Source organism: Nesoenas mayeri (genome assembly GCF_963082525.1).
Source record: "Nesoenas mayeri genome assembly, chromosome: 6".
NCBI classification, from domain to species: Eukaryota; Metazoa; Chordata; class Aves; order Columbiformes; family Columbidae; genus Nesoenas; species Nesoenas mayeri.
This window is the reverse complement of record NC_137545.1, coordinates 19559272-19575602: the sequence shown is the minus strand read 5'-3', so window position 1 is coordinate 19575602 and position 16331 is coordinate 19559272. Positions and strand designations below refer to the sequence as shown.

The window sequence follows — 16331 nt, the reverse complement described above, 5'->3', positions numbered from 1 at the left end:
ATTTCTTGTGCAATTTAGACAAACAGTGGAGGCATTCAAATACTTTTTAGCACTCAGTGAAAAATTGTTTTTAAGGTATAAACTCCACTTTTCCATTTTGTTCAATTTTCATCTGGCCTGTGCAATAAAATCACGATGTTTTCCTTACCTTTATTTCAGGGGAGAGAAAGGAGTCATTTTGGTTTGTAAGTTTGCATAGATCTGAGTTTGTTTCCAGGGAGAAAAAAATTCTGTAGTGGATTTATGTCTGACAGCACATTTATGTTGAGTGGATTTTGCTGGCCAGTTCTCCAGACACAGAAATCTGTCTCCACCTTACCTAACCCTGCTTCTGAGGTACCAGGTGCCCTTTTTTCAGTCAGCATCTTATCTGCATAAACCAGTGGATATTCACCTGACTGAGCCAGCAGTAACCTTACCGTCTGTTGCACAGAGTATTTTTTTTTCCTATTATAATCCATCCTTTTGCTGCTACTTTACAATATTACCAACATTACCCTTAAAAAGTCCATAATACTTTTCTAAAAAATATGGTTGTTTTGCATTAATCTTTCCTTTTTAAGTCTGATAGGGTGTAGAATAAATATGCAATTCAATCCCCAGACAGCCTGAAACATGTTGCTCTGAAACATATGTACCCAGAGACAAATGCACAACAAGTGTCAGTTGCTGTGCTTGGTGCACTAATACAAGTTGCTTGGCTGTGAATGTAGAATATGAGCAAGATTGACAAGAAGTTTTTAGCCACTGAATTAGTTAAACAGTTTCAGATTATCTAAACAAATAACTTTGTGAAAAAGTATTTGTTTTAGCAAAACTCACCCAGACTTGAAATACATCACATTGCAATACTGCAAAGTCCTTCTTTTGGCATGAAAAGAACAACTTCAGCCCTTCCAAAATCCAGTAACAATACTGCAGCACAAGTAATTTCCCCTCCCCGTCACTTTAATCCTCTTACCTTTCCACATACATCCTCATTCTTCAGCCTGTTACAGGTAAGATTCTTGTCTTCATTTTTTTCAGGCTTTCATAGCAGGTACCCACTACGTTATGAATGATCAGTCAGTATTCAGAGCTGTAAGGTTTCCTTCAGCTTCTAATTGCCCTGTAACACAATGATTACTTTCGATTTTTCAGCAGAAAACCTTTTTATCTTTTAGAACTATTGACTAATCTAAGATGTCAGGGTCTTCTGAAGGTCACCTACTCCAACCTCCTGCTCGAAACTTGAAGTCCGTGTAAGTCTGTTGAAACCCCTGGTCTGCACAGGCAGGTCTTTCATCAGAAAAAGCAACCAGGCTGCTCAGGCATCATTTTACGTTTGGAAAACCCGTGTTGGCCAATCCAAATGACCTACTTATTTCCATGTCCCTGGATCCCCTTTCTTGCCATTTTGGAAGTCGCTGGGGACCTCCCTCAGATACAGCCTTTCAAAGGCGACAGGCTCAGTTCGGCCTCCTCTGCTTCGGGTGCTTGGCAGGAGTTGGTTCTTGGCATTCAACATCTGGCACAGTCCTCTATCAATACAAACAACTATGAATAGGAAACTAAACCAAATAGAAGCATTTCTAAATCAATGTCACTTTAATCCAAAACCATCATAACATCTAAGAATTCTAGATACTCAAAACCATATGTATAGTTTTACTTGAAATACAGGTCATTAGAATAAATACTTGAAGATACTCAAGATGTCACCTGAAACAAGAATGTTAATAAAAAATGGTTAAAAACTATTGAAGGTATAGTAAGAAAATCGTCATGACCACTGTGACCAGAAGGTGACAGCTGCGGAGATTTACTGTCCAACCAAGCATGAATAAATAGTACAGTATCTCACTTATTCAAGGTGACATGTTCAAAAGATACACAGTGAAGCTCACCGGGTTATTGCCAGATGCATAAAGATATTGAAATACGTCTTGCAGAGCTTAAAAAAAAGTACTCTATTTTCAGACAAATGTGACAAATTCTTTTGCAAGTCTTCTCTGAGCATAAAATTTATAGTCTACGATCACAGAGTAAGGGAGTAAAATAAGAGACATAATTTTTAATGAAATAATATCTTTCTTACAGGAGACATTTATTAGATTATCAGTAGATGGACCCAGTGTAACATTATCATATGAGTTCAAGTGCTGATATGGACAGGGCAATGTGTGTGCTAGCTTCTCTCTTCTTCCTTCTGCTATCTTACTAAAATCAGAGGGAAAGATTTTATTATTGTCTTGACCAGCAGAAACGAGAGGCACACATATAATTATCCTGCAGTGGTCTTAGAAGATCCTATTTCTATTATTTTTCTTAAAAAAATATATCTGCATAGACTACTGGACCACGTCATCTGTTTGATACCCTTTGCGGAAATCTCTTGCAGTACAAGGACCATGATCCAGCCACATCCACCAGATGTGGATCCTTTTGCTTCTGCTATAGGAAGATGGCAGTGCCAGGTGACAACCCCTGACCAACACAGCGCTCCTTTTGACTTCTCATACAAGAACAACTTCCAGCTCAGAGTGCAGCGAACAGACCTAAATAATAGACATATGAGAGGACGTGATCTTACTACTTTACCAGTATTACCTTAGTGACTTGCACATTCAACATATTTATTCAAAATGTTAACTGCCTTGCAAATATTATATTTCAGTACTAGTTCTTTGTTATAGCCATGAATTTCATAGCCAGCTGTCTGTAAGGATATTACACCTCAGAAGAAAACATCCTAACATACCTAAAAAGCAGCTGATAGCCTCTGCGCAAGGATGATACAAATTTTCGCTCTCATGTAGAGCTCGTTTCTAAAACATGAGATCCCAGTAGGCATAATGAGAGGGTTTGCCATTTATCATGCAATTATCATCTCAAATGCTCAGTCCTGCATGTCATGGAAAAAACGTTGCTGGCAAGTGGAGTTACAGTATACAAAATATAACTTAACACAGCAAAGAGTACAAAAGGTGTTGAATATGAATCTGAACATGAGTGTTCCTTGGCTTACATTCATAGTCTTTTAGCTTCATGTGTTTCACAAGTTAGCAATTCCTCTTGTTGCTGAATGACACGACACATTCTTTGACTCTCAGTGACCTATATATTTCTCCAGTGTAAGATGTTATTTGAAATACCCAGCTGTCCAACAAATCTACACACTCCTGGCTAATCCCCTCTTTAATATAGGCTGTCTCTTATATGGGAACATTTTCAATTGCAGAAACTCGTAATTGCGTTAAATTTCTCATCACCAACAGTAAGTTATTAAAAGCAGACAAAGGAGTGTTTTAATACATAGACAACTCTAGTTTTCTGAAGAACCAGTTAAAATCCACAGTTCTGTAAACCTATCTCAAGTTGGACAGAAACAGGCTCCTCATGGAAGTGACTCCTCTGAAAGCAGCTGAGCAGTTAAACCTGAGTCCCTATGAGCATGTTACAGACACAGATGCACATGGAACAGTGCCTACCTGTACTACCTCGTACTTCTCACAGTCCATAGGATTAATACAGCTGTATCTGCTTCCCCAGAGGATGCTAAAAGTCTGTACTCCCTTACTTACCCTTCATAGGTGATTCTCCAGTGAATTATCCTCTCACAACACAGCTCACCGCTCCACTAAATAGAGGAAACTGAGCAGAATTATATTTGCAGAAAATGGTCTCCTATACACATTGCAACTATGAGTTACATGTTAGTCTGTAAATTCTCTATTATAAAGTTCCTGAAATTTTTATTCTTCAGCCTTTTTGGATTTGTAATGGCCCTGTTGGCTTTGCATTAATGCTAACAGACTTACAGTTTTTTGCTTTTGTGCTCTTTACTTTTCACTTTGTATTAACGAAGAAAATATTTTTACAGAACAGATCAAGCTTTTCAGCAGGAAAAAAGATAGCTTCAAAGCTTCCCCAAACACCTGCCTTCAAAAGCCTGTTGCGTCAAGCAGCTGCCCACTTTGCCAATGCTTCTGAGCAAGTCCTGGCTCCAAAGCCTTCTTATAGTCTTGGGTACACCCAGGCTGATTTTAAAGTTAATCCTTTATCTCCATCAGAGATGGCATAACCATGTTGCAGCATTTTGGTGGTGCAATAATAAAAACATAATCACCCACCTGGCTCTACTGCTTCTTCCTCTGAATCTTTGATGTAGTGAATGTTTACAGCCTTACTGCAAAAACACACCAGTAATGGCTGTAACAGGATGTAGTAAGGAAAAACGTTAAAACACAAGGGAAGTAAACACAGGTTCTGTAATTATACTTCATTGCAAGTCTGTTGCTTTGCCTGCTCCCAAAGATTCCTTTAGCAAAATTTGTTTGTTCTAGGCTTCTTTTTTCTGTACCAGTTAATAAACACAAGAAGCACAAATATTTTTTCTTATTATTTTATTGAAAAGGTACATTTAAAAAAATACACAGACATTTGCTATTATGGATTGCAGATAAAGATACTCTAAAAGTTCTATTTTTTTCCCTTTCTTCTGTTGTCCCCATTATCACATAATTACTTCAGTCTGAGTACTGTATATTGATGTCACCTTTATAAAAGGACTGGGGAGGTAAGAAGACAGGTGGAGCATTACTGCAATATATTTAGTAAACAGAGAATATGGTCATTTATAAATATTTTATATTCTGTACATTATTGCATTAGGGAGCCACAACGTTATGCAGCATCATTACAAAGGAAACTAGTTAGAAATGGAGAGAAAAGGATATTTACGTACAAATACATGGATCCATTGTCATCTTGAACAATGCATGAGAGCTGTGGTAATGTGCAATTGAAAAGCTTTTTTTCTCTTTAAGCATTGTTTAGCAACACCAGTGAAGAAACAACAAAAATAAGTTAAATGAAAGTAGCAAACAAGTAGTAATCTTAACTATATGTTATATGGCTTTCTATTTTTAATTTCTCTAAATAAAGTGTGACACAAAAGAAATAATTAAAAGCTTCAGCGCTGCATTGCTTTCAAACATTTGCACATAAACTAAAAATATTAAAATCAGACATGTGGTACGTCTTTAGTACTACACAAAATACACCAGTACTGGGGCCTAGGACAGCACACAATCCCTGTCAACAAGAGCACACTGAAAAAAAAGAGGACGCAATTCATTTTTGAGATGTTATCCATAATCAAACGTTTGGTTCATCTACCTTTTTTCTCACATTAGATTATACTCCATTGGTTTTCAGAGAAGTATTTACATAAGTGTGAGTGAGGAAGACCCTAGTTTTCAAGTCTGTCAGGAAAATATTTTACGTTTCTTGATTCCAAGGTGCATCATATACATTGAAGAAAGAAAAAAAATAATAGATGCATGAATATTTAATGGTATAAATTTTATGAGCAATTAAGTTTTTAATAAATCAATCTGCATTTGGATTAAAAAAGAAATACAGAGAGAGACTGAGAAAGAAAGCTGTCTAGACTCCAAAATGCAGTACCAATAATGATGAATTTTACGGCGTGGTTGGTTGAGGTGTCATGCTGGATGGCGTTTCAAAAGAGAAAGACGTTTACAAATCTCAACCCCTTTCCTGCTTTTCTTTTGCCCTTTCTACTGGCCATAGTTATCTCTTTTTTACATCAATAAATTAGTATGGTGCAAAAAGTATGGAGGCGGGTGTTGCCCGTATGGGACCGTGGCCTGGCCTGAGGAGAGCTGGGGGAATGGCGGGCGCCTGGAACAGGGAGGCTGTGGGGCGGGGAGGGAGGGACAGGGCTGACGACACCGCTGCAGCTGCAGCCAGAGGAGATGAAAGGAAAGCAGGTGCCAGCGGCTTAATCATGTCCTTCTGGAATGCAAGTTTTGCCTGGAATAAAACACACAAAAAAGCAATGTAAATATGGTTCTCCCCATGCCCACTTTTACTGAGGGAGAAAATGAACGCTGACAAAGGGCACACTGTGGTTTTGCACAGAAGCCTCACGTCAGCTGCTTAGAAAGTTTACCCACATTGTCTTCTTACTCCCAAGGCAATTAAAGCAACCAAATCCTATGTTTAAAAATACATAAATCTCTTGAGAGTACGTGCAGTCACACTGACATTTAGAAGAAAGCACAATATGCAAGTGAACAATATTAAATTATGTAAATCATAACTGTGCAAAAATATTAATAAAACCCTATGTGATTAAGACTTCAATGTCAAAAGTCAAATTTTCCACTTGCAAAAATGAATTGAAGAAAAGTAGAGTGGTCAAGATGGGAAACTAGTATTAGTCCAGTGAGTTTTTTCATCTGCCAATGCAGAGCTGCTCTTTTAAAAATATAAATATTTTTTAAGATCAATACCATAAAGAATTCTTTCTGAAAGAATGGTTACTCAGTTTATGATCTACAATCGTTGCTGTTGGTTGTGGTGAAAAGGTAACCAGAAATACATACACTACAGTCTTACGGAAAATGGTTTGCACCACAATGAAACATTTGTGTGGGCAAAGATACATCCTTCTTTTATTAGTGGAGGTCTCTCCTTATGCAATAGATTGTAAAATGATGTATTACATGAGTGAAGAAGAATAGTGTGTGCAGAACCTATCAAATGGGGAGACTTAGAGAAAGTCTGCAGCATTTTAATTTGCCTCTATACAATTACAACCACATATTAACATCTCAGCTTTTAAAGGCTTTTCACGTGCTTACTCTTGCAGACATACATTTCCATCTCTCTCTTTCCAACCTCTAAATTGTTTTTGTGCCATAGGTGGCATGCACTTTTCCCTAATGAATAAAATACAGGCTGAGTCATGAGCAAATAAACATACAAGCTGTGCTGTGCTAGAGTCAGGCTGAACTCAGGCTGCAGCTGACTGGCAGAACCAGCTTGGGGAATTCCTGGAAATGTAAGTGGGTGTGAAAGGGGAACGTGCTGGGGCACAGAGGCAGGAGAGGTGTTTTGGGAGCCAGTGACAGACAGAGCCCAAGAACATAGGCAACCAATTCTCCTAAACACCTGGTAACTCTTTTGCATCAACGTAATACATCCACACAGCACTCTGTTTTTTTGTATGCAGAGAATGAGCATTAGTATTTTTATATCAAAACACCTTCCGTACTTTTCCCTGACTGCATTTGTAATAACTGAGAGTTATCTCAGGTGCCCAGAAAGACAGTGTATGTACATTGCAGCCTCCTAGGAAAAGTGCACCAGCCCAGCGGAGCCAATACCTTTCCATAGGGCATATGGCTCATTCGCCATTCCACTGATTATTCCCTTCTTCCTAGCAATAAATAACACTCACAGTGCTGTCTGTGTGCCTTTGACTGGGCAGACAGAATACAAAACTATCTTTGAATCTGATCCCCGTGCAGACTCAGCCTGCAGGGGAAGAAATGCTGTGGAAGCGTCAGGTCTGTCATGCTCCTGTCTCTGCGTGGTGGGAGTCCCCAGGGTCACAAATTCACATAGACAGTGATGAGAAATAAAAATACTTACTGCTAAAATACTTGGGCTGCGCTGCAATTTGTTGTAAGGACTATATTTAGGCTTCATAGGCTTTCCTGCAACTCTGTCCTTATGCCTTCGGCTGGAAATGTGCTGAAATAAATATGCTCACATTTAATTAGCTGTATACACATTTCTCAGTTTTGAGTTTGAAATTGATTTATCAGCAGGATATGCCTAAGCCCCTGTTTGTAAGACAAAGTAGGTTCTTTAGACAGAACAAAAATGAGTTTTGCTAAATTAAACATAACAATTTGGAGCACATCAAATAAAGAATCAGAAACTAATCAAATATAGCGGGTTCTGTCATCCGAGACAGGCTTTACACATTACTGATATTTTGGTTAGTATTTCCTTTTTCCACTTGAGGAGCTTTGAACCAGGCAGAGCTGTAATCACTAGGTCATAGGGATATTCAGCAGTAGGAGGTAAATTTCAGTCTTGCTGATACTGTTCAGTTGTATAAATAATTCAATATTAGCAGAAGGAAGAACCAGTACTCAGGGATATGCCTACACCATGCAATTTAATACTATCTTAGAGATAACTGAAATAACAGGGAGTGAGAGGACACATCCGCACAGCACCATCCTGTCAGAGATTCCCATCTGGGTATCAGAAACAACGTATTTGTGTTGGCACAGCTCTGAACCCAGGGCTAATTCGCTTGGACAGAATAGAGCTGCATGTTCATACAGCTACGCTGCTAATGATAACATTGTTCTACACAATTTGGACATATCTACAGTATTATCCTCCTGCTGGTGGTCCTAAACCAACAGATTCAAGTCACATATTCCTTCTCACATAGTATCAAAAACTATCCGAGCAGATTGAAACAGCACCAAACGAGGAATTCAAGAAACCTGAACACAGAATTTCTTCCATTTGCGGGACCAGAGCTCAAATATCTCTCTTGAGCTATAGCAAAGTTCTAAACTAGATCTGCTATGTTATTCATTGATACTGACACCTTGTCCGGCTCTGCTTTATGACTCTCAAGTCCTTTTTTTCCCAGATGAAACAATCAGATGAGCTTGACCTATAGTGAACTATTTGGAAGTAGTTATGGGATGACAAAATAAATACTAAGTTCACTTTTTGCAAAAACATCTTCACACAGATCTACATCACACCTACAATACTGCAATGCAACTAAAACCCACAAAAGGAACCCCAAATACATGTAAGCTACCTGTTTAAGTTGAATTTCTGAATTAACATGGACATCACAGATTTCACAATGAAATGTCTTGTTTTGCAGTCCTGAGCCTTTACTGCCGTTCTGCACTTTCAGCCGGGATCCAGGTCTAGGGTAGGACTTGATGGGACCAGCACCGTTTCGAGCCTCGACCATGGTCTTGTGCTTAGAGCCTAATGGCCAAAAAGACACAGGTGAGTTAATGATCAGCAACATGCAACCATGTCTATCAGCATTGGGACTTTTTGTAACACATTTATCTTTGAGACAGAATGGTAAAAGTTCACCACAGATCAGGATTGGTTTTGGCCAGTGCAGTTCTCACTTCCTCAATGTAAAGGGGAGCCAGACAATGGAAGAAGGGTTTGTACAAAAAGGGAACAACGGGCGCTGGAACACTGCCTCTCTGTTTGGGGCAAGTGTGTTGCTGTATGGCCAATGTGTTTGTTGTTTGTTCTTCTGCCAAAATCCATACAGCTGGTGAATCATGAGAAAGGACTTGAGCCAAAAGTGGGAGAGGAACCACAGCAATCACTCAAAACCTGCCTACGAACAGTAATACTTCAGTAAGTATCCTCTGATTTGGAAGAAATGGCTCCTTTGGCCATTTCAAGAATGGATTACAGCTGCAAAACCAGCTTCAGTGGTTTGTTAACAAGCTTTACATCACCAGCCCATCACTGAACAGCAAGAGCACATTAGGGATTGCTACTTGTGGCCTTTTAAAGGAAGCATATCTAAGTCACAATAATCAAAAGATTCTGGGACATCTAGGAAATCTAAGGAGACCACCTTAAAATTATAAAAAATGTCAAATAACAAAAATTACTATAAGTTGTACCAGCAAAAAAACAGACACCAGAAATGGTGAGATGAAATGTGAAAGAGAGAGTGAACTAACATTTTAGAAACCTTAGTGTTACAGAAACCACTATGATCATATTATGATTGCCACTATGGAGGTGTGGTGGAATCAAGTAACATGAACTATAGGGATTTTGTCAACTAAAAGCTTACAGAGTACAAGAAGGACAGTTGAAACAATGCATAGTGAGCTTTAATAAAATAGCAAACATTACACATGAAATTGTCATTAGCGGAGATGTTCTTGTAAACTGCCATTGCAGGTTTTATCTAAAAGACTCTTCAGTGAAATGTGGCTACCACAGTGTCAGAAAAAACAGACTGTTACACTGAATTTTTGAAGTAATAATACACAACCAACTTGTACCGTGTGCACACTTACCTGTATTGTGGGCTTCTAGTTGTGACAGGGAATTCACAGCCACTTTGCATAATGAACAGTAAAGCAGTTTTTTGGCTTTTTCCTCTTCTGACTCAGAAACTGTGTTTGGAGCTCCATTCGTGCTCTTGGAGGATGAGGCAGGTGTTACAGGTGCCACTGCTGCCACCCCAGGTTTGGGAAGAAAAAGACCTGCTTCTGTACTGGACTGCTGACTTGCGCTATTGGGTTTTGCTTTGCCTTTATCTTCTAAAAGAAGTAAAAAAACATATGTCATCATATGCTGCACACAAAAAAAATTCATACAGCAATAGTCCCGTGGTTTTAGTGAACCTAACACAACAGGGGCCTAATTCATCTCATTTTATACAGGACAGCAGCATCCTTGAAATCTTGTTAAAATCTTACTATGAAATGTGTGTGATTTGCCAAAAGAGGTGTTGTTCCTGTTTTTAAGGTTACCAATGTATACCAATGACTTCAATAAATTCATGCCAGCTGTTGTTGCTGTCATGCTGAAGGTTTGGTCAGTTGAAAGGAGCCCAAGAAGTCCCAAAGGCAGCCAGGATTAAGGACTGAAGAGCACTCAGAAACATGCAAATCTTTGCACTGGGGATCACAAAAATATTTCTGAAAAGCAATATATTTCTCTTTAGAATGGCTCAAAGTCACTGGGAGGATGCCCAAAGGTTCCACCACCATCTTGACACTGATATGCCTCATTTGAGTTACAGAAGTTGATTATAGTACTGCACTACACAAATGAACACAGCTGCTAATATTTTCCAAGAAAAATTCCCCATATATCCAGAGATCAGATGGCTCCAATGTGCACTCAGTGCATTCCTCTACCACTTCACAAGCATGACTCAATCATCTGTGCTCCTATGAGACAGGCAGGCAGGTATTGCTTCGTTTTACAGATGGCGATCATGAGGCAAGAGATTAAATGTCCCAGCTGTGCCTAAAGCGGAACTTTGTGTCAGAGCCAATATTCAAATGCTCTTTGCCTACGTGTTGTCTACAAGAGCTCATTGCATTTTCACCTGTTCAGCTGCAGTCCCTGTGACCACAGGCCGTACCAGTTGCCAGCAGTAAGACAAGCTCATCTTATAAAGAACACAGGGTGGGAGGGGGACAGTACAGAGGTGCTGGCATGGGCAACCTTGATCAAATGGACATAAAGAATGGTTGCAGAAGACTGTGACACGTTGTCACTCCGAACCACATGAATAAAATATTGTCATCTAAGCAACTACAGCACCTACATAACAGCAGCCTCTTAAAAACTACTTATATCCAAGTTGAAACCTACAGCATAGTTTTAGTGTTGAACTGATTTGAAAAAATAGATTTTATTTTGGGCACTTGGTTATTTTTAAATATGAGCCCTTATACTTTATGTTTACAGCTACCAGACTTTGTCTTAACATCACTCTGTGTATCAGGCCAACACTGTGCTACCAAGAATTCTGAAAACAGGATTGTACCCCCTGCAACAAATACTTGAGAGTGTGTATGAACTATGAACAGGCATCTTGAAAGTAAAGCCCACAGTTGTTGGCATATTTCCCAGAAGCACATTGCAGTACATCAATTTTAGATTCTAAAGACCAGGAGAAAGAAAATTCTAATAAAAGAATTATTATTTTTTAAAGTAGCAATAAAAATCCTTTAAAATTACACAATATGAACTGTATTAAACATTGAAAATGAACAAGTTCGAAGACTACTATTAGGACCAAATTAATGATAAAACCAGATTCTGAAGGTATTTTGATTGATAAAATATGACAAAAGAAAGTGATGTTAAATCACAGTTCATAGACTATTCTATTTTAATGTCACTATAGTAATAAGTCACATCTGCAAAAATCTACAACATATTATATGGCTTGTGAGTCTTCATAAAATAAACAATTTGAATAAACAGCATTTGCTAACATTTTCAATTAAAGAGTTTTCAAAATGGAAAATTCTCAGAGGTGTTAACATCTACAAAGGAAACACTCTGAATTGTTGCCATTTGTGAATTCATATTACAAGAAAGCAGGCTTGTTTTTCTTGTTCTATGCAATATTATGCCATTCTGCAAAAGGTATAACAACAGGATATTTTGAACCTGAGTGCAATAAAATAAAGTTCCTCAGTATTTTGAGTTTCATGCTTTAAAAGAATAATATGCCTGCAGAACTGCAAGCTGTATGTTAATATACAGAGACTACACTTCTAGTTTGAGGTTTTTTAATGTTGTTTCCCTTTTTTTTTTTTTTTTTTAAATGTAAGCATAAAGATTTCGTGCTTTTGAAACACTTCCTGGAGATAGAAAGCATCTCCTCCTGGGGCAGCAGGAACATCAGCAGATGTGTGCTGGGGGGGACCCCTGCCCTGAGCAGCACAGACTCTGCTCACACTCCCGCCTCCAGCCCCCGCCCTCACTGTTCAAACCCTCTGCAACAAATGGGAACAGATTCTTATTTCTTTGGTTTGCCATCAAATGTCTGTGAAGTGAGATCCATTTTACACAGGCCACCAATTACCGTCACAGAGTGATGGTTTTCCATTGCTGAATTTAACAGATGATTGAAAAATGACAGATTTTATTTCCCACTTCTCCTCACCTAGTCGGCCACCAGCTGATGTAGTACGTCAATTTTAAAATATTCCCTAGATTTACAGTGTTTTCACTATTCATAATACAAAGCAATTCCAGAGTACACCATGCATAACAAGCTAACAAGAAAACTTCTAGAAAACTAGAGAGAAGTTACCAGCATCCAGCTGGGCTCGATTTTGCCAGTATCGCAGCTTTTGGAAAGAACCTCAGTTCACATAATAATTCCATCATTTGGAAAGCTTTCTGACACAAATAAGCTCTTCGTCCATGGGGATGTATAAGGAGATACATACGCCCCTCTATGAATTAATGTTTTCTTCCACCATCCTAAATGCTTAATGCAGAACATCTTCAAAAATCGTAATTGTAAGGTTATTATACAGTTTAACTCCCACAGAAAGTACATGGAGCTAAGTGTATATTTGTCACTACAGTGGGGCCAGAATTGGGTTTTCCTGGCTTCTAAAATCAGAAAATTGCACTTATCCAAATGGGTTTTTGATAACAGCTTATTGTTTTAAATCCACAGAATTCAAAACACCATTACTTACAGTTTTGTGTTTGAGACAGAAATGCCAAGTATTCAACTGTGCAAAGCACAGGAAATGCAAATTGCATGTATATACAAAGCTCGAAGATTACTCTTTTATTTGTACTTATAGCACAGATCTAACAAAAAATATCTCCATGTAGAAATCAGAAATGTAACTGTTAATGCCTGCATGCATATACATACTTCCAAAATGTAACCGCTATATAAAATACACATGGATGTTTAGATGCAGCTGTAGGATTATAGTCCTCTTGCTATTTCTGAAGGCAAGTATTATTGAAAACAGTCTTGAATTTGCTCTGATTTCTACCTGGGCCAAGCCCAGGGAGCCCAAGAGAGCTGAGCAGAGGCCAAACAAGTGCATGAGCGAGTCCCTGCTGCCCAGGACCAGGGACGCGCCAGCTCCTGCTGCAGAGCTCAGCAGAGCACGGCTGGAAGCAGGAGGCCACGGCGGCACCAACCTCTGCCCAGAAAACTGCAGGTGGGATTCAGCCTGAATCAGGGTCAAGTTGAAATGCTCACATCGTAACTCACATGCATGAGGTTCATTCAAAATCTAACTCATATTGTTGCACTTTGTCCTACTACGTTCTTTTAGCACATAGAAAGACTGTATTTCATCTATGTTAAGTTCCTGTCTTTAAATTAAGTTTCTCTTTTTCTCAAGACTCCAGAGAAGTAAATCAATGGTTCATTTCAAGTTCTTACTGAAGCTTGAATTTATTTTGAAATAGAGCCCGAGGAAAAAAATAAAGCAAGCTAATTAAGTATTGCTTTGGGCTCAGTAATACCAATGCTCTTGTCGCCTACTTACATTGTTTCAACTTTGCTTTGAAGTTGTTTTCATATATTTCTGGTTGTTTGCCTTATGTTTGTGTCAGCACCGTGTTAAAATTCAAGACTCATTTATCTAGTTAGTACTGGCTCATTTTAACTGTACGTACCAAAGTGAGGACATAGCGCAGGATGACACCTGACAGGTTCAAATGTAAGAGGTTCGAGCTGTCAATGCAAGAGCAGCTGAAGTGATTTACCTACCTTTGCAGGTCATGGGATTCTTACTACAGTTGCTATAGGATAATTTACAGAAGCAGCATGTTAATGCTGAAATCCTAGTCAAGCTCAGTGAATGGGACTTGCCCTATCTTAAAAAAGGGTAAAAATGTTACTGTAAATCTTCTTCCCTGCAAGACTCAAGCTGAATCTCTCTAGTTATTTTCTTTCCTGGTGAACAACTGAATGTGAACATTGTGTCCCAGTTCATAGTCCAGTCATCAATGCAGTCCATGCAGAAAGCAAAAAGCATATAGTTTTTTTATCCCCCTAACCATGCCATTAAGCAAATTGGTTTATAAGGTACCTTTATGAGAGTTCACTTGGTTTACTTTGTGATTTATGTGAAGTGTTTACAATTTTATAACATATATATATATTTGTACATTATAAATTTATATTTTAAAATTCTCTCTTAGCATACTAAGACGTGCCTATAGGTATTGCTTTCTGCAGCTAGGAAATATCTTTTCTTGGTTTGTGGTGAGAGTGGTGATTTCGGTGTATGTTAGACAGAAGTTCTAATTTGGACTTCATGATGAAAATAAACCTGCTATTTTCAATAGAACAGTAACTTAACATTCAGATCCTGAGTTCAGAATTGAGATTAATAATAAAAATAAAACCAAGGAGTATTCTAAAACTCATGTATAAATCTAGACATTCAAATGATAAAGTTTTTATGTAATAATAATCCTCATTGCTACTTATATCCCACAACATACACAGTTTTTATCATTGAAGATACACAAAACATAACTTTCCAATCAACTTCTGTTTTGGAACAGCTTGTTCAAATAGCAATTGAAATTAAAAGATTTTCCAAGGTAAAGATGATACATGTGATACAGTTGCAGGAGCCCTTTCTAACACACATTAAAAGCTTTTAGATATAGAGTTCTGCTATGACCCTAATAACCCTTACAAAACTGTCACCTACATTTTCTGCCTGTATGTAATAAATAAATAAACCTGCTCTTACTGTGACAGGAACAGAAGAAATAATATTTTGAGTACTGATAATATCTATTTTGTGTGCATGTGATAAGAAGTATGGCTTCACACCTGCCTGCCTGCACAGACATTGCTAAGTGGCAACAGCTGCTCTAGACAACCCTACACCAAAGTTATTTTGAATTATTTGCTAATCTCCCAGCCTAGAAAGGGAAATTTGTTTATATAATTTATCCACCTGCTCACACAACAGAACATATTGCCAGCTTAGAAAAAAAGTATAAACAGAAAACTGTTTTCAGCAGTCTAGATAATTATGGTTATCTGTCGTACAGGTAAGAAAATAGCAAATACTTGTCCTCCTTTTCTTCTTGAAAAACCTGAAGAAAGAGACATGCAATTTCAAGCCTAAACCAGCTACATTAGGTGAAACACAGCAACAAAATAATGTAAAGTATTAATATTACTGCATCACTGCATGTTTATCAACACTATGAAACCAATGAGCAGAACTGATGCATAGTTAGGTGCAAATCCTTTGGCACAGTCTTGTTTACAGTGGCATATTACAATATCACATCACTGCTGAAAGGAGGACTTTTAAAAACATGGACAGCTTGGTACTCCTGAACACCTTCAATAATTTCTGACAATGCCACTCCATACAATAACTAAACCAAAAGTGACTTCTGAAAGGAAGGGTTAATGTTTTATTTATGGATTACTAGAAATGTGGTGCAAAGACTGTCTTATGGTATAGCTGTGAGTCCACAAAATTGTGTTACAGGGACCTGATATTAGTCTGAAGTGTTTATTTTTGAGAGTAATTGAGACTGAGGTAAAGCAAGCATATCTCCCAAACCAGCAGATCTGTACTGAGTGAAACCCATTTTCAGGTTCTCCCTATAATTTCAGCAGCTCCAAATATGACTATGAATATTGGGCTGCATTAAACAACCTTTGAAGCATACAGTGATTACAGAACGGGATGAAATCAATCAGGTTAGACTATTGTACAAATGCTCTTTCCCCGATCAACTGTGTAGCAAATGTAAAATCAGTTACAGCCATACACAGTCAAAAAAAAATTTGCTGAAAAGCTTATCATTGTAGCTAAACTGGCATCAATAAAGACAAAGTAAAACCCCTATTTATTGAAAAATAAAATTCTCAGTTAAAATTTGACATTTTAGATGCTTGGCACATCTGACATAAAACTAAGAAGTGACATGTATTTCTCACGACACTTTTTCTT

The 16331-nt window shown here is 38.1% G+C and overlaps 1 protein-coding gene across 3 annotated transcripts in view; it reads right to left on the bottom strand.

The window, feature by feature from the left end:
- Window positions 1–5601: 5601 nt before the first annotated feature.
- Window positions 5602–16331, bottom strand: part of ZNF385B (zinc finger protein 385B) — a gene marked incomplete at both ends in the record, with an annotated part of 153371 nt that continues 142641 nt past the window's right edge. For 2 of the 3 annotated variants that reach the window (XM_080346760.1, XM_080346758.1), the window contains 4 exons: window positions 5602–5820; window positions 7447–7548; window positions 8651–8829; window positions 9903–10148. In XM_080346760.1, coding sequence (XP_080202886.1) covers window positions 5602–5820; window positions 7447–7548; window positions 8651–8829; window positions 9903–10148 — 746 coding nt within the window. Of the gene's footprint in view, window positions 5821–7446; window positions 7549–8650; window positions 8830–9902; window positions 10233–16331 lie in introns of all 3 variants that reach the window. The other variant, XM_080346759.1, reaches the window with a different exon arrangement.